At 48.3% G+C, this 25,092-nt stretch overlaps 1 protein-coding gene and 1 long non-coding RNA gene across 2 annotated transcripts in view; both read left to right on the forward strand.

Annotated features, from left to right (window-relative positions):
* Nucleotides 1–25,092, forward strand: part of LOC141998063 (uncharacterized) — a 48,441-nt gene that overhangs the window by 17,316 nt on the left and 6,033 nt on the right. Inside the window, 5 exon segments of the mRNA XM_074970700.1 lie at nucleotides 7,160–8,360; nucleotides 20,132–20,410; nucleotides 22,827–22,881; nucleotides 23,546–23,634; nucleotides 24,201–24,327. Of these exon segments, the coding sequence (XP_074826801.1) occupies nucleotides 7,160–8,360; nucleotides 20,132–20,410; nucleotides 22,827–22,881; nucleotides 23,546–23,634; nucleotides 24,201–24,327 (1,751 nt within the window).
* LOC141998614 (uncharacterized) lies at nucleotides 3,952–6,828 on the forward strand. The gene is made up of 3 exons (XR_012641868.1): nucleotides 3,952–4,425; nucleotides 6,345–6,443; nucleotides 6,805–6,828. It is a non-coding gene; the product is annotated as an uncharacterized LOC141998614 (long non-coding RNA).

The following is a 25,092-nucleotide window of genomic DNA, read 5'->3' on the forward strand; positions in this document are numbered from 1 at the left end:
AAAATCGCCTCCGATCTTGGTGTTTTTTCTCTCATGTTGTCAATTACTTAGTTTGTGACACGTATTCTTTGCAGATCTCAAAGATTGTTATGAAATACCCTAAACATTTGCCCCACTTTTTCTCTAGTTGTCTACTTCTAATTGAATATGCCCTGAGATTTTCCCTGTCTCCCTTAATTATAAAATACTAAGAAAATCTCAGATTTACACCTTTTCTCAGATTCTTCAACATGGAAATAAAATGTTTGCGACTGTTGCCCATTTCCTCTGTATTCATTTTTCAAATATTGATGTGAAATACACTCAGATTTTACCTCCTATCAACAACTGATATAAAATCCCTCTGATTTTCAGCTTTCCTCTCTATAATTTGCAAAATGGGAGGAAGGGGGGTCCCAGGCAAATGGAATAGCAGAGGCTTTGGGGCCTGCTACTAAATTTGTGCCCCGAGTCCTTCTCCTAGATGTGGGGGGTGAGGGTGGTGGGAAGGGGGTTAGCACTGCTACACAATGACCTCTTCCACGGCATTCTGGACTCGTCCTTTCTGAAATCTGATTTCATTGAGACCATTGTTAATCCAGAGTCACTGTATGGAAAGACAAGGAGTGACTCCAGATGAACAGTGAGGCAAATGAGATTAGCAATTCTCCCTGTTGAGAACTTGCTCTCATTAGCTGCTCTCCCCAGAGAGCTAAAGGAGGGAAGGCTGCTCAAAGGCTCTGTCCCTCTCTCCTAAGGATATTGGGGTTCAGCTTCCTGGGTCAGATGCTGCAGCCTCCATTGTGATCTGGGGGACCAGGTTTAGCAGCTGCTGCTACCCTATCGGGGCTTCTGTGCTGGGAAGTGACCTTAATTAAAGCTTCTTTTCTGCCCAGCCCAGGTGCTGACTTTCTCCAGCTGGTAATAGCCCCTTGGGGCAGATCTGGGCTCTGTTAATACAAATTCTGAGCCATAAACCTCAGGTAACTGAAAGACCTCAGGGAATGTGCTGGGGACTGGCAAGGAAGTGACTCTGCACAAACAACCCCTCCTCATTTCTCCTCCCATTTGCAATTGCCAGGAGAAAATCCAGTGGTGGGATTGCAAAGAACCCAGGAATGGGACTTTCCCAGCCAGAGAGGCAGGGAGAGAGGACAGGGGAAGGGGAGACTGAAAGGGGCAGTGGTAGAAATGAGTGGGAAGAGAGATTTCCAGCTCTAGTACACCCAGACACATGTGTTGCAGCATCCCTGGGCAGAATCACTTTCCAGTGAACAAGAAAAGGATCAGACAGAGGAAAAGCCAGTTCCTGACTCTATATTCCCCCTGCTCGGTTATGGCTGCCATGGGGTCCATGTCTGAGGGAATCCCCCAGAGTGACTCCTTTGGTTCTGCTCTTTTCTAACATTGTGTTGAGAGACTTTGTTACGGGGTGGGGGGAGGGGGGAGGGAGAAGGGAGGTTAAAAATGTCTCTGTGGGCTTAGCCTGGCGGGAGGGGCCAGGACTACGCTGAAATAAAGAGATCAAGCATTTTGCCAGCACGGCAAAATCTAGGTCATCTGTCTGCAAGGAAAGGGCCCTGGGGGAATTCTGATGTGAAATTAACTAAAGCCTGTTATGAAACCCCCACAATTACGCTTCTCACCCTCCCAGGCTGCAGAACGACGTCCATGTTTCACTCCAGCTCCTCCCATCCTCCCATGGGACAGAGAAGAGTAATGGCTGCAGTGGAGCCAGCTCAGGTAGGGATTATTGGGGAGTTTGGGGTGGGTTCCTTCTGGAGGGAGAGGGACAGCAAATACCTCAGAGATGGGAAGGTTTGCGCAGTCTGGTTTGGAGGTTGGACCGGGGCAGGAAGTTCACAAGGTGGAGAAAGGGAGGAGGAAAGGGGGTGGCAAACCTGCTGGGAGTTATTGAATAAGTGGCCTAGATTCTGGTCCCAGACCCATGAAGTTGGGAGGTGGAAATGCTCTAATTTGTTGAACAGAAAATAACCCACTTACATGGGGCTAGGAAAACTAACCAGACTCATAGTGCGGTAGCCTGACCTGACTAACCAGCTTGTGCTGTGAGATATGAAGAGGGCACCCACCAGTCAGGCTTAGTGGAGATTCCCCTCCCTTCATATCCAGCTCCTCGCACTGAGGAGCATGTTGGACTTCCTACCAAGGAGCTGTCCCTGGACCCTGCTAAGGGCTCCATCTCCTGTATCAGTCTCTAGCTAGTAGGTATGTGATGGATCTGCTGGGAGAGAGGAGGGGCTCTCTCTTCGTCTCCTCACCCTGGTGGTTCCAGGATGCTCTGAGCGAGATGGGGCTGGGAGTCTGACCTTGATCCACCCAGAGCTTCCATTTGATTGGCTCCTCTCCCACACAAATAGTGGGGCAGCAGGTACTGAGTGTTGGACTTTTGCTCTCTCAGGGTCCGGTGACCTTCGCGGAGGTGGCTATGTATTTCACCAGGGAAGAGTGGGCTCTGCTGCACCCTGCTCAGAGAGCTCTCTACAGAGATGTCATGCAGGAGAACTATAAGAATGTGACCTCACTGGGTAAGGATTCCCGTCCCCTCAGTTCTTGGAAGGGGAAATGAAGAGATACGGTTCACGCCACCCCACAATGGCATCTCTGCTCTGTCCTGTTTCAGCATCACCCCAATATGCCAGTAACACACACGACCAGAGACCTTTCCTTGCTGAAGAACACTTTGGGAACAGAGCACAGGAGCAGTATCGCACAGTGTCAGATATCTCTTTTTGCTCAAGTAAAACTGGGGCTTAGGTCCAGCATATCCAACAGAAGCTTCCTACCCCCGGCCTTCTCTGAAACCCTGAGCCTACTCCACCCAGACCAGAATGTGCTTGGGGTGTAACAAGCAGGCTGCTGGAGTCAGAGCTGCTGGTCCAGGGCTACTTATCACACAGACACTCAGTGCGTCCTTGAATGCTGGCTGGGGGTATCCAGACAGGGGAGCTCCAACAGCAGAACATTGAATCTCACTCAGGATTACAGATGACACAAGTCCTCACTGGTCTGGATTGCACTGCAGCGTATGAAAATGGCTTATGTTGGTAGTGAAACTTCCTGAGACATGGAGAGTCTTGCTTCTCCATCCGCACGTGTGATAGCCACCACCTCTCTTCTCTGCAGGCTCCTTGGATTTTTGATTACCTCATTGTCACATGACCCCGATTCTTATTTTTCACATTCTGCTTTTCTAGACTAATTAGCATCTGTTGCTCCTGAATTATAGCTTCTAATTTCCCAGTGTTCTCCACCCCCAGAGATTTTCCTACTCCCTCCCGTTACACTGGGCTCACTAGATTCCCTAGTACATAAGAGCAGCCACGCTGAGTCAGATCAAAGGTCCATGTAGCCCAGTGTCCTGTCCTTTGAGAGTGACCATGATTTTATAGACCTCTATTATATCCCCCTTTCGTCTCTTTTCTAAGCTGAAAAGGCACAGTCTTTTTCATCTCTCCTCATATGGAAGCTCTTCCATACCCCTAATCATATTGTTTTCCCTTTTCTGAACCTCTTCCAGTTCCAGTATATCTTTTTTGAGATGTGGCAGCCACATTTGCATGCGGTATTGAAGATGTGGGCGTACCATGGATTTATAGAGAAGCAATATGATATTTTCTGTCGTCTTCCCTATCCCTTTCTGTTTGCTTTTTGACTGCCTCTGCAACTTGAGTGAATGTTTTCAGAGAACTCTCCACAAGGACTCCAAGATCCCGCTTTTGAGTGGAAACAGCTAATTTACACCCTATCATTTTATATGTATAGTTGGGATTATGTTTTCCAATGGGCTGCAATACGTGCTATCCTGACATCTAGTACTGCTGAGCTCCTGCATTCAGTAATATCCCTGCCATTCCTGTTTCCTTTCTCCACTGAACCCCACCAGCCCATGCTTACTGTTCCCGGCTTCCCCAGGGCTGACTCATTGTCTCTGGACTTCTCTGTCAGCAAGAGGCAATGCCAGGGAGACTTGCCCTCTGTCTGGAATCTTCGATTTTTGGGACAAGGATTTACTTTCTCTGTGTTTTTAGGAGACTCAGTTCCCCAAGCTGCAGTGCCTTTTACACTGCTTTACTGTGAGAACAGCCACTCCTGGGCGGTTAACACACAGTCTCCAGCATGTAACTCGCTCCCAGCTTCACAGTATTGACTGCTGCTAGTCAGTGACTATCAAGTTACAGTACACCACAGGAGAACCTCAGAAAATTCTCTGGTCCCAGACTTTCCCCCAGAAATGTGCATCTTGCATTGTCCAGCACACTACTGAACAATGTAAACTGATACGAAGTCTGTCATTTCATCAGTGGAAAATGACATACACCAGCCTCGTTATTCCAAATGGAGTTTCCAACACACTTTAATCCAAACACACTGGTTACATAATAAAACCAACTACCTAAAAAAAAGGATTTTAAGTGACTACAGGTAATGAGGCCTAAAAGTCATAATTGTTTACAAAAGAAAGGCAAGCTAAACAGAAACTAACATCTAACTTAACAAGCTAAAACGGATTCAAAGCAAATGTTTCTCTCACCATATGCCAAGACAGGCTGGGGGCTGTCCTTTCAGCCAGGACTCCCCTAACCCGCCCCCTGCGCCCTAGTTGAGTTCTTCAGGAGTTGTCATGAACAGAGAAAAAGGGGGGAGAGAGAGAGAGTCTCAAGCATTTTCCTCACCTCTTTTTATAGTTCAGTCCTTTGTACTAGAAACAAATTACGTTCTCAGCTGAGTGATGGTGACGGGCTGTCTGTTGTCGATATGAGTTTCAAGTGGTCCCTTTGAAGGAATGTAAATGTCTTCTTTACACCTTCCCACTGCCGGAGAATGGCTGTTTGACCAGCTGTTTGCCTTGCTGCCTCTGAGGGAACTGGTCTGTGGGTGTTCTGCAAAATTATAACTTTTTAGTAATATCATACAGTAAAATCTCATAACTTTACTTACAGTGTTGCTCCACATTTTAACAGGAGGATAATATTCAGTAGATTATATGATTTCAAATGATATCTCACAAGCCATACTATGTCCCAAATTGATCATAATTTTCCGGAAGAGTGAACATAGGGGTACAGACTGACACAATGTCTTTCTGTGTCTGTTCCCAGCAGATATGTGGGTATTTGGCATCTTAAAGGACCTGGGGAGCTGGTCCTGGGAATTCACTGGTTTACTAAGTGTGACACTATGTGGAATTGTGAGAATCTTTATATTATTATTATTTTATTATTAATACCAATATGATAAAATTGCAATGAATCCTGCTAGATGTGCCATGTAAGCTGTCAGTGAAAATGTTATGATTTTCAAAGTATGATGATTTTGTTTCTGTTTGTATCACCTTTCTATTGTGAGATATAGAGATGTAGGGTATATTTGTATTTCCAGACTTGTGTAGTGTTTCTGGGTGACACCCCCAGACATATTGGCATCAGCACTGCCTAGCCTGTTCGATGGCCCATCCAGGGTCATCAGCTGTACAATGAGCCCATGGAAAGGACCAAGGGGATATACCTATTGAGTCAGCGAGACATGCAGGGGTGCGCCTGTGTACTGAGAACTCCAAGGCTTTTCCATGCCATCTGCTGTGAAACTTGTGTTTGGGGCACAGGAAGTACAAACCACATGGCAAAAGGAATATACAGAGGGTAGCTGCATCATCTCCATTTTGTCTTCAATCCCTCTTCCCACCTCTGGAGGAAATTCTTTACAATCTGAAGCCTTGAACAAAGGACTGAATGACCCATCCAAGCTGTGGATGTGTTCCAGATGGACTTTCAAACCACTAACTCACCAGTACTGCTAAGAACCTGATATACAGATTTCGGAATGTACCTGACTGCTTTCCCATTTCACTTCTTTCTGTCTTTCGTTTAAACCTTTAGTTTAGATACTAAAGGATTGGCTGGCAGCATGGTATTTTGGGTAAGATCCAAACCTATCATAACCTGTACTGATGCTAACCCCTTGGGATCAGAAGAACATTTTGTTTTTGAGCAAAGTTTTTAAATAACCTCTCACTGTAGTGGACCTAGGTGCTGACTGGGACTCAGAGAACTGGAATGCAATAAAGGGGGCTGTGTGATTTCTTTTTTCAGCTTCTTAGTAACCAGTGTGGGTGATGAGAAGCAGTTTGTGACTGGTCGTTGAGTTTAACTTCAGTTAACCACCAGTTTGGGGAAGATATGCTATCCCTTTTTCAGCCTGCCCTGACCTTGGCATTTTCAGTGAGGGACTGCCCCAGGCACACCAGCTCACACTAAGCACTGAAGTTAAATTAATAGAATGTTTATTTATGACAAAGTCTTCTGACATCAACTGAAGTCCTTTGTTTTCTTTCATCGGAGCAGGGTTTCCAGATTCCAAACCTGATGTGATCTCCCAGCTGGAACAAGGGGAAGAGCCATGGGTCCCAGAGGAAAGAGAGATCCTGAGAGCTCCCTGTATAGGTGAGGAAATATTAAACCAACTCAGAATCTATAAGGGCCTGAAAGAAACATCTGGGATGCCCTACAAAGTCTTGGGAGGTCTCTCAGTTCATTATTGTCTCTAGCAGGGGTTGTATCCTCAGGGTAAATATAGCTCATGGCTTCCTATAGATCCTAGCAGACACCAGGCACAAGTTTCCTCCCTTCCCCCTGTGAATTTGGATGGGATGTGAAGGCTGAATTGATCCCCCTCCTCTCTCCTATTTGGTGGAAGAGTCTGGGGATGTTCAGTACCTGATTTTTATTTGACCCCTCTCCAGCACTTGTTTTCGTTTGGTCTTCCCCTTTCCATCCCTCTTTGCGGTTTCTATCTCTATCATAGCAGGTGATGCAATTCTTTGTGAGGAGGAGGAGCAGAATTCTCAGCAGGAAAATGTTGAACAAGTGGATAAACACGGAGAATTATCGCAAAGATGGAAAAGGAATGTGTCCAGGAGTCATGAGCAGGGAAAATCCTTTGCGATTCATCACAGACCAGAAAGAGAACAGGGAAACCAGCCATTGGAGCAAATGGGTAAATATATTTCCTGTCGGGGAACTCAGCAGGGCCTCAAGGGAACCACAACCCAACAGGAAATCCTCAGGAGAAAGAGGAAAAATACATGCAGTGAGTGTGGGAAAAGCTTCACTCAAAGATCAGGCCTCTCTACTCATCAGAGAATCCACACAGGGGAAAGGCCCTACAAATGCAGTGAGTGTGGGAAAAGCTTCATTCAAAAATCAGCCCTTTTTCAGCATCAGAGAATCCACACAGGGGAGAGGCCCTATGAATGCAGTGAGTGTGGGAAAAGCTTCATTGAAAAATCAGGCCTTTTTCGGCATTATAGAATCCACACAGGGGAGAGGCCCTACGAATGCAGTGAGTGTGGGAAAAGCTTCATTCAAAGATCAGCCCTTTTTCAGCATCAGAGAATCCACACAGGGGAGAGGCCCTATGAATGCAGTGAGTGTGGGAAAAGCTTCATGGAAAGATCAGCCCTTTTTCAGCATCAGAGAATCCACACAGGGGAGAGGCCCTACGAATGCAGTGAGTGTGGGAAAAGCTTCATTCGAAAAGCAGACCTTTCTCACCATCAGAGAATCCACACCGGGGAGCGGCCCTATGACTGCAGTGAGTGTGGAAAAAGCTTTATTCGAAGATCAAGCCTTTTTAAACATCAGAAAATCCACACAAGGGAGAGGCCCTACAAATGGAGTGAGTGTGGGAAAAGCTTCACGAACAGCTCAGCCCTTTCTACTCATCAGAGAATCCACAAAGGGGAGAGGCCCTACAAATGCAGTGAGTGTGGGAAAAGCTTCAATAGCAGCTCAGCGCTTTCTAATCATCAGAGAGTCCACACAGGGGAGAGGCCCTATGAATGCAGTGAGTGTGGGAAAAGCTTCTTTCAAAGATCACACCTTTTTCACCATCAGAGAATCCACACAGGGGAGAGGCCGTATGAAAGCAGTGAGTCTGGGAAAAGCTTCACTAGCAGCTCAGCCCTTTCTAATCATCAGAGAATCCACACAGGGGAGAGGCCCTACGAATGCAGTGAGTGTGGGAAAAGCTTCACTAGCAGCTCAGCCCTTTCTAATCATCAGAGAATCCACACAGGGGAGAGGCCCTACGAATGCAGTGTGTGTGGAAAATGCTTCACTAGGAGCTCAGACCGTTCTAAACATCAGAGAATCCACACAGGGGAGAGGCCGTATGAATGCAGTGAGTGTGGGAAAAGCTTCACTCAAAGATCAGACCTTTGTAATCATCAGAGAAGCCACACAGGTGAGAGGCCCTACGAATGCAGTGAGTGTGGGAAAACCTTCACTAGGAGCTCATCCCTTTATAAACATCAGAGAATCCACACAGGGGAGAGGCTCTGTCATAAATATAAAGGGAAGGGTAAACACCTTTAAAATCCCTCCTGGCCAGAGGAAAAACCCTTTCACCTGTAAAGGGTTAAGAAGCTAGGATAACCTTGCTGGCACGTGACCAAAATGACCAGTGAGGAGACTGTCTGTGTGATGCTTTTGCCGGGAAGAGAAAAGGAATGAAGTCTTAGAACTTAGTAAGTAATCTAGCTAGATATGCGTTAGATTCTGTTTTGTTGAAATGGCTGATAAAAGAAGTTGTGCTGAATGGAATGTAGATTCCTGTTTTTGTGACTTTTTGTAACTTAAGGTTTTGCCTAGAGGGATTCTCTATGTTTTGAATCTGAATACCCTGTAAGGTATTTACCATCCTGATTTTACAGAGGTGATTCTTCTACTTTTTTTCTTCAGTTAAAATTCTTCTTTTAAGAACCTGCTTGCTTTTTCATTGTTCTTAAGATCCAAGGGTTTGGGTCTGTGTTCACCTCTGCAAATTGGTGAGGCTTTTTATCAAGCCTTCCCCAGGAAAGGGGGTGTAGGGTTTGGGGAGGATTTTTGGGGGAAAGACGTTTCCAAGCGGGCTTTTTCCCTGTTATATATTTATTAGACGCTGGGTGGTGGCAGCAATAAAGTCCAAGGGCAAAAGGTAAACTAGTTTGTACCTTGGGGAAGTTTTAACCTAAGCTGGTAAAAATAAGCTTCGGGAGTTTTCATGCAGGTCCCCACATCTGTACCCTAGCGTTCAGAGTGGGGAAGGAACCTTGACAGGCTCTAGGAATGCCGTGAGTGTGGGAAAAGCTTGAATCAAAGATCAGAACTTTCTAATCATCAGAGAATCCACACAGGGGAAAGGCCCTACAAATGCAGTGAGTGTGGGAAAACCTTCTCTAGCAGCTCAGCCCTTTCTAGTCATCAGAGAATTCACACAAAGGAGAGGCCCTACGAATGCAGTGAGTGTGGGAATACCTTCTCTTGGCACTCAGCCCATGTTAGCCATCAGAGAATCTAGAAGGGAGATCAACACCATAAAAACCTCTAGGGCTATCAGTACTTTTTTTCTTTAATACTTTTCCTGATTCCTACATAGTAACTTGGAATGCTGTTTGAACTGTTTGCTGCACCGTTATCCCTCAGCTTATCCAGATGAGTGCCCCATTTTTGCCTTTTGCAGTTTGCCCTCTTGAGGTAGACCTATTTGTCCTTTTTATTGTCCCATGAGTAATTTGAGTGTGCGCTTCCTATCAGGACCAGGGAGCATCACATTTCTACCATTCCTCCTATTGCAAAGTCATTTTTAGTCACCAATGATACAGATTGTATAATTGCCAGTTGTTCTTATGTTGCTCTGGGTTTTGCTGAAGAGCAGTTATATTGGGAACTTTTCAAATGATATGTAAATGAAGAGAAGCAGGGGCCAGAAAAAAAAAGTGTAATTTCAGCCTCTGTGACACTGGAAGGAGATGGGGTGACTCAGAGATTTCCTCCTTCCCCATCATTGCAGAACTGTTAGCTTTTGTCTGAGCCATGTCGAGTTTATCTCTGGCAAAGTGTCATGTTATGAAGCATTCTCCGTTGTCTGTGCTTGGAGATCATGCTTTGACTTCTTTAATCCTATATCAGAGTCGCTATGACTGGAGATGAAAGTGTCAAGGGAGGGGAATTCAAATGGATCCCAAACACAGTGTAATCATTTGGAGTTTAAATCTTAGGTTCCATCTACTGGCAAATCCACTTCGGGCAAAGTGGCTGTGTCTCCCCTCCCTTCCTCCCTCCCCCCCCCCCCCATTATTTAGATTCTAGTATACTGAAAATAACATAACTGACTCTTGAGACAGCGCTGAGTGAAGTATGTTTGAATGGCTCAGAGGAGAATATGCTGGGAGAATCTCTTGTCCTGATTCTGAATAATCACGTCACCTGCTCTGGAATTTCACTTGACACTTTCACTGTCATGTATTCTCTCTCTGTCATGTGGGTTTCTATCTGTCCTGAGGGCTGTTTGCTCACCCAATTGGATGTTAGTTCAGTTTGATATGATGGAGCTCAGATCTATTGGAGAATTTCAGACAAATGACCGTTTGCTAAAGTGGTCATTCCTCACTTCAGCTTTGCTTTTTCCCCATCCCTCCATGATGACATGGAGAAAGTTCAAGTGCATTTCTGTCAACATGAGAGAACTCTCCAATTTACTGGACACGCTAACAAAGAAACAGCAGTGATTTTAAAATCTTCACTCGGAAATAGTAAACAACAGCAGAACCTCATCTAACTGAAGGAAGTACATATGATCACAGTGTAGTTGAATTGTTGAAGTCAATATTGTCTCAGATGATCTGGGGAGAAAATTCCATCGTAAGTGATTTTGAACTAGGCAAAATGCCCATGTATTTGGTTCCCAAATCATGTGTAACCCAGGCCCTACAAAAGATCTCTCCTAGTTAACCCTATGTGATGAGGAATCCTGCCCTTCGTGACACAGATGGTGAGGAAATAGAAGTGGTTTTTTTGTTGAATTTATCCTTTGTATGTGCTAAAATGTGTATAAAATCAGTGTGGGCAATCTAATAGCTGCAGAAAAATAGCTATTTTTGAATAGAATCTCCAGCTCTGGTAACTTACGGAGATTCTGATCCTGCCCTGTATCCAGGCCCTTGCCTGAAACTGTGCCACCAAATTAAAGAAAAGCTGGGCATGTCTTGGGGAGCCATTCCTCACTAACACTGTTGATATTTTGAGTGGTTTTGTAAAGGATTTGGAAAGAACTGGGGTGAAAAGAGTACACACTCAGTTCTTGGTTTCTACTCCAGTAAAGGAAGCTATGGTGACCAGGAAAATTGTTTGTACAACCCCACTTACTAGCTTAGTGTCACTGATAACCATTCCAAAGGATACCAGGGTTAGATTGAGAACTATCATCCTTCACCATTTTGATCCAAAGAGAGAGTGCTTCATAGGACGTCCCTTCTCCGTGGATCCCACCCTCGCTACCCAATTGGGTAACAAGGACTTTGAGGCGGTGGAGATGATGATAACCAATGAGGCAATGAATGTGTCGGGCTCCAGTTTCAGACTTCAGGACACACACATGTTGAGTCCTGAGTCTGTGGTTTTGTGCCTGACGCTATGACTGCACCATGGAGCTGATGCTGGCGCAGCTGCAGCACTGCTGTTACAGATGCTCTAAGCCAATGGGAGAGCTCTCTCCTCTTGACTTTATTAGCCCAGCCCCGCAAGCGGCGGCGACTGTCTTGGCAGGAGAAACTCTCCTGTTGATGTAGCGCTATCTGCACGGGGGGCTGGGGCTTCGTAACTACGTTGCTCAGGGGTGTGGACTTTTCACACCCCTGAGCAATATAGTTCGACTCATAGACTTTAAGGTCAGAAGGGACCGTTATGATCATGTAGTCTGACCTCCTGCACAACGCAGGCCGCAGAATCTCACCCACCCATTCCTGTAATAAACCTCTTACCTATTTCTGAGCTGTTGAAGTCCTCAAATCGTGGTTTAAAGACTTCAAGGTACGGAGAATCCTCCAGCAAGTTATACCGATAAATGTCTTTAGTGTAGACCAGACAGTTTTCTTTTGTGTTTTATGCATTTGCATCACTTCTCCTCTACCTCCTCCTACTTTGAAAGATTAAAAAGTGAGAAAAGAGGAATTTTTCCTCATGATGCAAACCTTCCCACAAAGGAGACCTCTTCCACCAACACACATGGCAGAAGATCCTGAGATATATGAACTCCCAGAAATGGTTGGGACCTACTTTGGGACAAACCACAACTTGAGCCAAGGTTCAGTTGTTGGGAATGAGTTTTCTTTTAATCCCAACATATGACAAGAACTGGTGATCTTTGAATATGTTATTGTTACCAATGAAAATGAAATTATAGGTGACGTTATTGGTTAAAGAGTAAGAGACTAATTGTGTGATAATCTGAATTATTTTGGAATATGGAGAGTCGTCTTGTTTTTTGTTTGTTTTAGTTGTACAGGAAGTGATGGCTAGTCTTGAAAAGTTAATTTGATTTAATTTACCCCCTGTAGTGTAAGAAGTTCTGGTAGAAAAGCTTGCTCCAAAGGTTGGGCTGGGAGAATGTGTGTGTGAGAGAGTGTATAAGAGAATATTGGACTTGTATATTTTTTAATTTTTTGTATTTCAAATAGAACTTACTTTGCTTAGCCTTAAAATCAATTTCTATTAAAAGGAAAACTACTTGAGACAAGTTGTGTAACTTTTTGCCCACTTACACTGTAAGGGTCACTGACTTCCCCACTTCTCTAATTTGCAACAGAGAGGCATCACATCTGTCATAGGACGTGTCCAGGAGGTCGGAAAACCGCCATTGTCAACCATCAATATGAAGGAAAAGGCTGAACTCCATTGCCTTTCATATCAAAAAGCCATCTAAAGCTGGTCTACGCTGAACAGCTATGTTGACATAGCCCCATCTCTCAGGGGTGTGAAAAATCCACTCCTCTGAGAGAAGTAGTTAATGTGACCTGAGCCCCAGTGTAGACAGTGTTAGGTTGTCAGAAGAATACTTCCAGTGTTTGAAGTGTAGACATAGCCTTAGACAGATTGATCCCCTATGGGAAGCAAGTCATGACATCAATTCCAATTTTGACCCATCTTCCTGTATGTCAGAAAGCCGCTTGTATGGAGGGCTGAGCCAGCTGTCTGATCGCCTGGTCCCTCAACTGTAGCTACAGCTCTTAGTACCCATCAATCCAAAGACTGAGAGACATGGAGACTTCCAACCATTGTCATTTTAGTATCTTATTGTTCCTTTCTCTATTTTTTGTGCTGGCCTTTCTGTTCTATCAGAGTGGGACAGTATAGCTCAGTGCATGTGTGACAAAAGCTCATTGGTGCGAGTCACTGTTATTTACAAGCAACTCCTCTCTCAGACCTGACAAACTCACCACACCGAATACACTGATTTTATAACATTTATCCAGGAAGCATAGCAGTGAGATCTCTACCGAAAGCTTGTAAATCATTGTCAGGGGATCTTCTGCTGTGGGTCGCTCTCCATCTCTCCTGTTGAAGGTGCTCCAGTTTGGTTAAATCATTGGAACTGGGAATTTGAACCCTGATCTCCCAGGTGGGTGCCCTGACCACCAGCCTGCAGCATCGCTCTCCTGGGTGCAATTAATGTTTAATGATTTATGCAAAGTGGAACAGCGCCAGCAGGGGCAATTGAGACTGCCCCATCCAGGGCACCCAACTGGGATGTAGGAGACCTGGGTGACCCTCACTGCTCCTATCAGATAGAGATGGGATTTGAAGTAGGGTCTCCCACTTGCTGACTCAGTGCTCAAAACACTGAGCTTGGGCATAGAACAAGGGTTCCACCTCTGGTGGAGTTAGGTGAGCAGGGCTGACCAGGCTTAGGCGCCCAACTGATGACAACCAACAGGAAGCACCTAAGTCCCTTTGTGGTAGAAGGCTTGGGCCACCTCTGTCCTGAGCTGTTCCAACTGGCTGGTTCCAGCAGCTCTCCATCCAGCACACTGGCTTTTGTGGATCCAGCCCCTCATAATAAAGGCACCCAGGGCTCCCCCAGAAAAGCCCTAAGGGTGACGGTCTCTGAGCTCTCTTCACCCACTTCTGCACCCCTGTTCCTCACTGAGACACTAACCGGCACAAAGCAATGGTCAGTAGCAGCCTTGGTGCCCAGGGATGTGGTCTCAGAGCCGGGATGGCCAAAGCCCAGCACAGGGTGTGACCAGTGTGAAATGAACTATTTCAGGACACAGACAAAACTCGCCCCTGTAGCAGTCAGCAAATCATGTTGTAGGTCCCAGAAGCCAAACAAGAGGTTGGTGTGGGGGGGGTTGGGTTAATCGGATATGGGGCCTTTCCCGTCTCGGGAGTGTTGACTCCAATTCACCCTCAGGGTTGGGGGTCTGGCTGGCCCAGAGGGGCGGGGAATGGATATGGGGCTTTTCCATAGAGAGCGTGCCGGCTCTGATCCGACCCCACGGAAGGGGGCTGGCTGGCTGGCTCAGGGGTTCAGAAATGGGATAAGGGGCTTTACCCTACTGGGGCACTGGCTCCAATCTAGCACCAGGGTTGCAGGCTAGCTGGCTCATGAAGGTGGGGAACAAGGTATGGGGCCTTTTCTTTCTGGGCCAGGAAGGAAAGGAGTGTGTAAATGAATTTACCTCATCCCCCTTCATCCCAGCCAAGGAGCATCCTAGCGTGTCTTTGCTTTACACTGGGTGTCTGTGAAGCTCCTCTAAGTATTTAGGGCTGAATTCTGCTCTCCCCCCAGTTTATAGATTCCCTTGGCTTCTATGGAGTCACTCCTGACTCTCACCAGTGCGAGAGGAGATTCATACCTTTAGCGTAGAGTAGGGGTTCTCAAACTTTTCTTTTCGTGGACCACTTGATAATTGCTGAGGGTCTCCGCCGACCACTTAATGATCTTTCTAAAAGTCATTTGTACCATTAGCTAACTATTGTAAAGCTAACCCTCTTGCATACATATTATCTGCACACATCGCGCAGTCTTAAGATGCTAATCAGATCTGTGAGTCAACTAGAAATAGTCATGCTCTCCTTGTAAATATTAATACTGTCCTTTCCAATATCTGAAAAGATTGTAAGAGGCATTCACTCAGGCTTATACAATTTCTCTGCCACGTCCACTCTAAATTTGATTTATATTTTACACACATAGAAGAGTAACAATAAGTAATAAAGCGACACATACGGCAAAACAAACCCACAAACAAACAAGTGACAACACTGAGAATACGAAGGGAAGCGAAACATCCAGTGGTTGGTTTGGGGGATTTTAAATGAGTATTTAGGACCCACGCGGTGCAAATGCAACAGAGCCCTGGAGAAACAGGCAAAGTTCAAGGTCTTCTGGTTTCACATTGTGCGCGTGTGTCACCAACTCAAAAACCATTTTTACAAGCCCTGGGGCACATTAACACATGGCTTGGAGTTTCCAGACAGATCCCTGCTTCAAAGAGCTTGCAAATAAGGTCTTTATCCTACAAAACACCTGGCAGGACCCCAACCAAATCGAGTGCTGATGGCGACTCAAGAGTCAGTGGAACTACTCTGAGGCTTAAAGCAGGGGTGGGCAAAATTAAAAGACCTCACACCTGGTATACCTCGCCTGAAGCTGCCATTGGCCACGGTTCCCCGTTCCCGACCAATGGGAGCTGTGGGGGGCGGTGCCTGGAGGCAAGAGCAACCCGCGGAGCTCCCTCTCCCCCCGCCCCGCCTATCAGCTGTTCCCCTGCAGCTGCTGAAGCTCCCAGCAGGCTCCCACCTCCCACTGCAGGCAGGTGTGAGGTCTTTTAATTTTCAGGGCAGAGGAAGCTGGGCCAGGGGGGACACGCAGCCTGGTCACGGCAGCTTCTGGACTGGCTGCGGAGGGGTGGGGCAGATGGGGTGGGCAGCATCTCCGCAGGGAACTGGGGGGAGATGGGCAGGCAGCTTCTGGGCTGGCCCAAAGGGGTTGCTGGGGGGAGTACGGGCTGGGGGGTTTTTCAAGGACCGAGCCAACCATCCTCAGCCCACCCTGGTGTCTCCCTCAGGACCTGTGCTCCCCCTCCAGCCGGGAGAAACCAGCTGCAGACCCCTTTAGTGCTGGGCAGAGGGACAAACAAAAGGATGTGGCTCCTTTAAGAAAAGTTTGCCCTTGTGTCTGATGAGTGAACTTCGGCTGGGGCCAGCAGCTCGCCCCCTCCCTGGGCTCTGTCCAGCCAGTCGGGTGCGCCAGGTGTAGCGTAGTAAATTGCTCTGCATAGAAATGTGCTATTTACCGGGTACTGAGCCGTACATCTGCTGAAGCCACTGCCCTTCACCCTGCCCTTCTTAGCTGTAAGATTCTGCGGACGGCTTTTGACAGGGGTTAAAAAGTTGCCAAGGGGGCGAATCGGAAGAGGGGGGTGGCCAGGGTCTGAGCAGGGGGCGGAAATTGACTGGTCAGGGGGGTCAAGCAGCTGGAGGCAGCATTAGGAGAGGGGCTAAAGGGAAAATCAGGGATGGGGGGAGGAGGCAGAGTTAAGCCCAGGAGTGAGGCGCTGGCAGAGGGTGTTAGAGGGCAAAACCCAGCACAGGCAGGGGCACAGGGGGCAGCAGTTACCCCAGTGGGACTGAGACACCAGGGCTTGCAAAATAGTTTCTTGGGGGAGGCGAGAGACTTTTTTATTTCCCCTCTCCCAGGCAGAACCTCTCAGTATCGGCTTCCCAGGACTGGGTTCTCAAAGGCACAGGCATCCCCATGCCTAGTCAATACATCTCCTCTTTGTCTGATGTAACCTACTGAGGCTCTGTCTACACTCCAAATTTCAAAGCCCTGTCGCGGGTGCCAGTGCTCCTGGGAATCCACCTCGACGAGGGGATTAGGTCCGAGCACTGGGAGCTGAGCCTGTCCACACTAGCGCTTTACAGCACTCAAACGTGCTGCGCTCCGCGAGGCGGAGGGGGTGATTTTTCACGCCCCTGAGCCGGCAACTTAGAACTCTTTTACTTGCCAGTGTCGATAATCCCCGAGACTGAATTCAGTGAAACATGGTACAGATATCCCCTCAGAAACAAAGAATCCCTTATCACTGTGTCTGAATGCATCGAGTCTCATAGCAGTGTCCCAAGTTGTCTTATCTGCTGCTGGGATTCCCTGAATTTTTCATTCTAATTTTTTCTTCTCATTTTTAGAGCAGATGTTTATTCTGTTGAATCATCTGACTTCCATTCTGACTGAATTTCTGGCCTAGTCTCAAAACTTTGTTTTGAGTCAATCCACCAGTGCTGTAAATATTGGTGGTCAGACCAATAGTCCACCTAATCTAGTATCGTGTCTTGTGACAGTGGCCAATGCCAGGTGCTTCTAAGGGAATGCTCAGACCAGTCAAGGACTCATTGAACCATCCCATTGTCCACTCCCAGCATCTGGCAGTCAAAGGACGGTTTAGGGACATGCAGAGAATGGGCCTGCATCCCTGATTATCTTGGCTAATAGCCAATCGACTTATCCTGAGGGACTGATCGAACTCTTTGTTCAACCCATTCATAGTTTTGCCTTTCAAAATATAATGAACACACATCTACAACCCCAACATAACTTTACAACCACAAGAATTCTAAAATCATGAGTTAGTCACCCTTGCGTCAAGAAATTGTAAGGAATAAATGATCTTTTTTTGTGCCTCTTTGTTCCTGAGCCTGTAGGGTGCAGTAAGGCCAGTTCCAATGCCTTGAGCCTGAACACCTGAATGAATCTTAGTCTACCCTCATGCTCCCAAACATTTCATACACCTAAGGCCATATCTACAGTTTCAGCGTGGGTTAACTCAAGTTATTTCACCATAGAGTCACTACGGTTACTATGTCACTTGTGTTCATGCCTCCTGGACTCCCTGCCTCAGCAGTCAGGGTACTCACCAGAAGCACTTGTGTAGCTTCAGAGTGAGGTGCACCATGAATAGATATCCCACTGTCCACCCACTGTAATTTGGGAAGCTTTGGTTTGGCAGCGTACGGTGGGTACCAAACAGGTCAGACAGGGGTGGTTGTGGCCATGGGTTGAAACTTCTTATAATGCATTGTTAACCATCCACTAATTTTATATGTATCCCATACATAAACGTATACATGATGTTTACACCTTTTTTTCTAAACCCACTAACCTGCCTGGCCCTCCTCACTGTCTGCCATCTCACACAGAATCATGGAACTTGCATGGCTCTGCACTATCGTCATGAGCGTTTTCACCCAAAGGTGTGTGCTCCTGCAGATCAGCAAACATACATGTGGGGTATGACATTATACTCTACATTTTTTATGAAAATATGCTTATGATATGGATATAACATAGCTAATATATACCTTATGCAAGATTGATGTGGGGTATTATCGCAAAACTTAAGACCTATTGACTGTGTTTAGCCAACCTGTATGCATGTAATGTTTGTATCTGAGGCTAGAAATATTGAGCATGTCTCTGTATTTAACATGTGCTCTGTTGGATGAGGCCAGACAATGTTAGCGCCTTACTGAAGGAATGCACAAACACATAAAGATTATCCCAGGAACTGTGCCTCTGAACAATGGGGACTACTTGACCAAGATCAGATACCTCTATACAGTGGGTGCTGTTTGACCCAGGTCACAGCAAAAGAGCCTTCCACAAAGTGGGGAGAAGAAAGAAAAGGTGGACAATGAGAGCCTACAAGAAGAACCGGAAACACCTCAGGTACAAAGATTGAACAGTGAGAAATGATTGACCCAGCAATCTGGATGATGGGAAGACAGACACTTCAGCTCAGCTCAGCATACTGAGAATGAGAAGGATCTGACATTATCAACCAATGAAGAATAATCCAGGTGTGTCTAATATATCTTGTATTCCCATTATGCAGACATAGGCCTTTTTCTCACTGCTAATAAAACTAATGAAAACAACACAAGTCCTGAAAATATAGGAATGTTGGCTTGGTTCTCTCTACTCCAAAAAATGTGTTCGGTATCAAGTGTTTGTCTAATGGGTATTTTGAGAATGGCGACGAAGCATCTTGTCATGCAGAGAAAGTGTCAATTCAGATTTCGTGGGTAATAAATGTGTAAAAAAGGCTGTGATACTGGCCATAAACCATGGTGGATTTGATTTCAATCAAATTGATTTAAATCTCTAGTCATGAAGACTTGATGTAATCATGGTTTTCTAGATAAAAGTGCATTCCTGTTGGTTGTTACAGCCTTCGTACATATTCTTCACAACTCAGAGTTAGATCCAGTGGCGTGCTATAATTTGTTCGGCTTGTGCAGATACTCTTTCTATTTCAGATCCCTGATGTAAACTAGCCAAACTGCGTGTCTGAACCCGGGCCTGTGTGATTTCAGTCAGTTGGCTAATTGGGTTATTTTTCTTCATTAGCTTAGAATCATAGAATCATAGAATATCAGGGTTGGAAGGGACCCCAGAAGGTCATCTAGTCCAACCCCCTGCTCGAAGCAGGACCAATTCCCAGTTAAATCATCCCAGCCAGGGCTTTGTCAAGCCTGACCTTAAAAACCTCTAAGGAAGGAGATTCTACCACCTCCCTAGGTAACGCATTCCAGTGTTTCACCACCCTCTTAGTGAAAAAGTTTTTCCTAATATCCAATCTAAACCTCCCCCATTGCAACTTGAGACCATTACTCCTCGTTCTGTCATCTGCTACCATTGAGAACAGTCTAGAGCCATCCTCTTTGGAACCCCCTTTCAGGTAGTTGAAAGCAGCTATCAAATCCCCCCTCATTCTTCTCTTCTGCAGACTAAACAATCCCAGCTCCCTCAGCCTCTCCTCATAAGTCATGTGCTCTAGACCCCTAATCATTTTTGTTGCCCTTCGCTGGACTCTCTCCAATTTATCCACATCCTTCTTGTAGTGTGGGGCCCAAAACTGGACACAGTACTCCATATGAGGCCTCACCAGTGTCGAATAGAGGGGAACGATCACGTCCCTCGATCTGCTCGCTATGCCCCTACTTATACATCCCAAAATGCCATTGGCCTTCTTGGCAACAAGGGCACACTGTTGACTCATATCCAGCTTCTCGTCCACTGTCACCCCTAGGTCCTTTTCCGCAGAACTGCTGCCTGCCTGCTTGTACAGATTTGTCCGATTGACCCACAAAGAAAAGTGAAAGTTTAGAATATTACTGGTATCCAGCGGGTTAGTTCTTTTACCCTCATGACCTGGGAAGCAATAGGGAGAGGGGGGTTAACATAGTTATATTGCACACACATTGCTCTCCTGGTGCTTCTGGCCAGAAAATCTCCTCTGAGCCAGCGGCCCTGGAGCGAGGTGGAGACTCACCGGCGCAGCGGCTCCGAGGGAATTAGCTCTCCAGTGCACAGAGCACCTCCTACTGGCCAGGGTCTCCCGGCCGCCGGCGGCCCGGGCCGAGACCGGCTCCCCGCCGGCAGCGGCGACCCCGGGGAGCGATCTCACAGAGCCCGCCCGGCTCGACACCTGCCCCCGGGGGCACGTTCCGACGCGGGGCAGAATCCGCCCCTCGGCCTGCGGCGCCCCCGGGAGCCCCAGCACCGGGCCGCGGGGGGGGCGGGGGTGAGAGGCGCCGGCTCGGGGGGGGCCCGAGGGAATCAGGCTGATCCCGGCACCTGCCCGGACCGAAGCTGGAGAAGGCGGAAGCGCGCCCGGGGCCGGCTGGGAGATGTAGTTCCTGACTCTCCCACTAGCGGAAGTGACGTCTGATCGGGGAGACCGAACCGGGCTCGCGCGTGGCCGTTGGCGCCTCTCCCAAGGCGGGGAAGCGTTTTGTGCCGCTCGAGCTCTGGGCATGCGCAGATGCAGGCGGGCGGGAGTGGCGCGTGCGCAGAGGCAGAGCTCACCGGCTGTGCGGGACCGGGCTGAGCGGGAGGGTCTGTGCCGGGGCGACCTTCATTAACCCCCCCGCGCCCGGCCCGCGCCCTGCTCCCGCTGGGGCCGCCCCGGGCCCTGCCCGCCCCGCTGCCGAGCTGCCGCCTCCAGGTACCGGAGCGAGCCCCGGGCGCGGGGCGGTGACGCTGCCCCAGTGTCCGCGGGGACCCGGCATCGGGCGGCGCCGGGACCTGCTCCCGGGGGGGCCGCGCCCGGGGGGGGCTCGGAGCTGCTGTCCTAGCAGGAGCCCAGCGCCCCCGGGGCGGTGTCTGGACGGGGCAGCGGGTTAATGGGCGAGGCTGGGAGACCCCGACACCGCGGGGCCGGGCTGGGGGGCCGCTCTCTGCCGGCAACAGGGCCCGGGCAGGCCCGGGAGGGGACGGGGGCAGCGAGCGGCCCCCCCGGGGGCGGCCCGGCCCCGAGCTGCGGCCAGGAGCTCGTTCCTCCGCGGGGCCGCTTCACGCGCCGCACCTGGGAGACGCCTCGGGGCTGCCCAGCCCCAGGGGAGCCGCAGCCAGGCCCTGCCCCGCCCCGCCGGGACCCGGGGGGCTCCTGTGGGGGGTGGTGGCCGGGGGGGGCTTGAACGGTCCCTGTGCAGCCTCGGGAAATCCCCGGGGGAGAAGGGGAGGGCGGGAGGTGAGGGAATTGGATCCTTTCCCCGCTCGTGCCGCCCACACCCTGATACAAATTCTCTCCAGTTCTTCCCCTTTTCTCAAATGTCAATTTAACATCTCCGGTGTGGGGCATTTTCCCACCCATTTTATCTGCAGCGATTTGTCTGTGTTTAGGTGAGAAATTGTTCCCTGAGTCGGTGCCCAAAACATGGCTATCCCTGGAGTGGGGATGGGATGAGACGCCTCTTCTCTGCCAGGGTGGGGGAAGGGAGGAGCAAGTGCCCCCCGTGGAGACTGTCCAGACCCCGGTTTCCCAATCCCACTTGCTGGCCCCAAACTGCCAACACAGTTGCCCTCAGTTATCAGTTGACCCTCACCTGCCCATCCCCCACTGCTGCCCCCTTCCCTCACCCAGGAAGCTTTCCAGCTCCTCCTCCTCCTCTGCCCTCTTAAATCGCCGCCTCAAAGGGCTCCTTGCTGCCCCTGTGAATGGTGGCAGATGGGGAACCATCACTTTCTGTTTATGTATTGCACAGTCATATAAAATCCAGTCAAACAGTCCCCCTTTTCCAACTAGTTATTTCATAGCAATATAAAATTCTCTCTGATCTTTTTTCTCATGTTATCAATTACTTACTTTGTGACACGTATTCTTTGCAGATCTCAAAGATTGTTATGAAATACCCTAAACATTTGCCCCACTTTTTCTCTAGTTGTCTATTTCTAATTGAATATGCCCTGAGATTTTCCCTCTCTCCCTGAATTATAGAATACTAAGAAAATCTCAGATTTACACCTTTTCTCAGATTCTTCAACATGGAAATAAAATGTTTGCAATTGTTGCCCTTTTCCTCTGTATTCATTTTTCAAATATTGATGTGAAATACACTTGGATTTTACCTACTGTCAACAACTAATATAAAATCCCTCTGATTTTCCACTTTCCTCTCTCTAATTTGCAAAATGGGAGGAGGGGGGTCCCAGGCAAAGGGCATGGCAGAGGCTCTGGGGGCTGCTACTAAATTTGTGCCCCGAGTCCTTCTCCTATATGTGGGGGGTGAGGGTGGTGGGAAGGGGGTTAGGACTACCACACAATGACCTCTTCCACAGCATTCTGGACTCATCCTTTCTGAAATCTGGTTTCATTGAGACCATTGTTAATCCAGAGTCACTGTATGGAAAGACAAGGAGTGACTCCAGATGAACAGTAAGGCAAATGAGATTAGCAATTCTCCTGTGAGGAGGTGCTCTCATTAGCTGCTCTCCCCAGAGAGCTAAAGGAGGGAAGGCTGCTTAAAGGCTCTGTCCCTCTCTCCTAAGGATACTGGGGTTCATCTTCCTGGGTCAGATGCTGCAGCCTCCATTGTGATCCGGGAGACCAGGTTTAGCAGCTGCTGCTACCCTAGCGGGGCTTCTGTGCTGGGAAGTGACCTTAATTAAAGCTTCTTCTCTGCCCGACCCAGGTGCTGACTTTCTCCAGCTGGTACTAGCCCCTTGGGGCAGACCTGGGCTCTGTTAATACAAATTCTGAGCCACAAACTTCAGGTAACTGAAAGACCTCTCGGAAAGTGCTGGGGACTGGCAAGAAAGTGACTCTGCACAAACAGCCCCTCCTCATTTCTCCTCCCATTAGCAATTGTCAGGAGAAAATCCAGTGGTGGGATTGCAAAGAACCCAGGAATGGGACTTTCCCAGCCAGAGAGGCAGGGAGAGAGGACAGGGGAAGGAGAGACTGAAAGGGGCAGTGGTAGAAATGAGTGGGAAGAGAGATTTCCAGCTCTACTCCACCCAGACACATGTGTTGCAGCATCCCTGGGCAGAATCACTTTCCAGTGAACAAGAAAAGGATCAGACAGAGGAAAAGCCAGTTCCTGACTCCATATTCCCCCTGCTTGGTTGTGGCTGCCGTGGGGTCCCTGTCCGAGGGAATCCCCCAGAGTGACTCCTTTGGTTCTGCTCTTTTCTAGCATTGTGTTGAGAGACTTTGTTACGGGGTGGGGGGAGGGAGAAGGGAGGTTAAAAATGTCTCTGTGGGCTTAGCCTGGCAGGAGGGGCCAGGTCTACACTGAAATAAAGAGCTCAAGCATTTTTCCACCATGGCAGAATCTAGGACATCTGTCTGCAAGGAAAGGGCCCTGGGGGAATTCTGATGTGAAATTAACTAAAGCCTGTTCTGAAACCCCCACAATTATGCTTCTCACCCTCCCAGGCTGCAGAACGACGTGCATGCTTCACTCCAGCTCCTCCCATCCTCCCATGGGACAGGGAAGAGTAATGGCTGCAGTGGAGCCAGCTCAGGTAGGGATTATTGGGGAGTTTTGGGTGGGTTCCTTCTGGAGGGAGAGGGACAGCAAATACACCAGAGACGGGAAGGTTTGCGCAGTCTGGTTTGGAGGATGGTCCGGGGCAGTAAATCCACAAGGTGGAGAAAGGGAGGAAGACACAGGGTGGCAAACCTGCTGGGAGTTATTTAATAAGTGGCCTAGATTCTGGGACCAGACCCATGAAGTTGGGAGATGGAAATGCTCTAATTTCTTAAATGAAAATAACCCACCTACATGGGGCTAGGAAAACTAACCAGACTCATAGTGCGGGAGCCTGACCCGACTAAGCAGCGGGTGCCGTGAGATATGACGGGGGCTCCATTTCCTGTATCAGTCTGTGACTAGTAGGTATGTGATGGATCTGGTGGGAGAGAGGAGGGGCTCTCTCTTCGTCCCCTCACCCTGGTGGTTCCAGGATGCTCTGAGCGAGGTGGGGGTGGGACTCTGACTGTGATCCACCCAGAGCTTCCATTTGATTGGTCCTCTCTCACACAAATAGTGGGGCAGCAGGTACTGAATGTTGGATTTTTGCTCTCTCAGGGTCCGGTGACCTTCGAGGAGGTGGCTGTGTATTTCACCAGGGAAGAGTGGGCTCTGCTGCACCCTGCTCAGAGAGCTCTCTACAGAGATGTCATGCAGGAGAACTATAAGAATGTGACCTTGCAGGGTAAGGATTCCCGTCCCCTCAGTTCTTGGAAGGGGAAATGAAGAGATACGGTTCACGCCACCCCCCAATGGCATCTCTGCTCTGTCCTGTTTCAGCATCACCTCAAAATGCTAGTAACACACGCACATACACACGACCAGAGACCTTCCCCTGCTGAAGAACACTTTGGGAACAGAGCACAGGAGCAGTATCGCACAGTATGAGATATGTCTTTTTGCTCAAGTAAAACTGGGGCTTAGGTCCAGCATAACCAACAGAAGTTTCCTACCCCCGGCCTTCTCTGAAACCCTGAGCCTCCTCCACCCGAACCAGAATGTGCTTGGGGTGTAACAAGCAGGCTGCTGGAGTCAGAGCTGCTGGTCCAGGGCTACTTATCACACAGACACCCAGTGCGTCCTTGAATGCTGGCTGGGGGTATCCAGACAGGGGAGCTCCAACAGCAGAACATTGAATCTCACCCAGGATTACAGATGACACAAGTACTCCCTGGTCTGGATTGCACTGCAGCGTGTGAAAATGGCTTATGTTGGTAGTGAAACTTCCTGAGACATGGAGAGTCTTGCTTCTCCATCCGCACGTGTGATAGCCACCACCTCTCTTCTCTGCAGGCTCCTTGGATTTTTGATTACCTCATTGTCACATGACCCCGATTCTTATCTTTCACATTCTGCTTTTCTAGACTAATTAGCATCGGTTGCTCCTGAATTATAGCTTCTAATTTCCCAGTGTTCTCCACACCCAGGGATTTTCCTACTCCCTCCCGTT

Source organism: Natator depressus, chromosome 14, assembly GCF_965152275.1.
Source record: "Natator depressus isolate rNatDep1 chromosome 14, rNatDep2.hap1, whole genome shotgun sequence".
Lineage (NCBI taxonomy): Eukaryota > Metazoa > Chordata > Testudines > Cheloniidae > Natator > Natator depressus.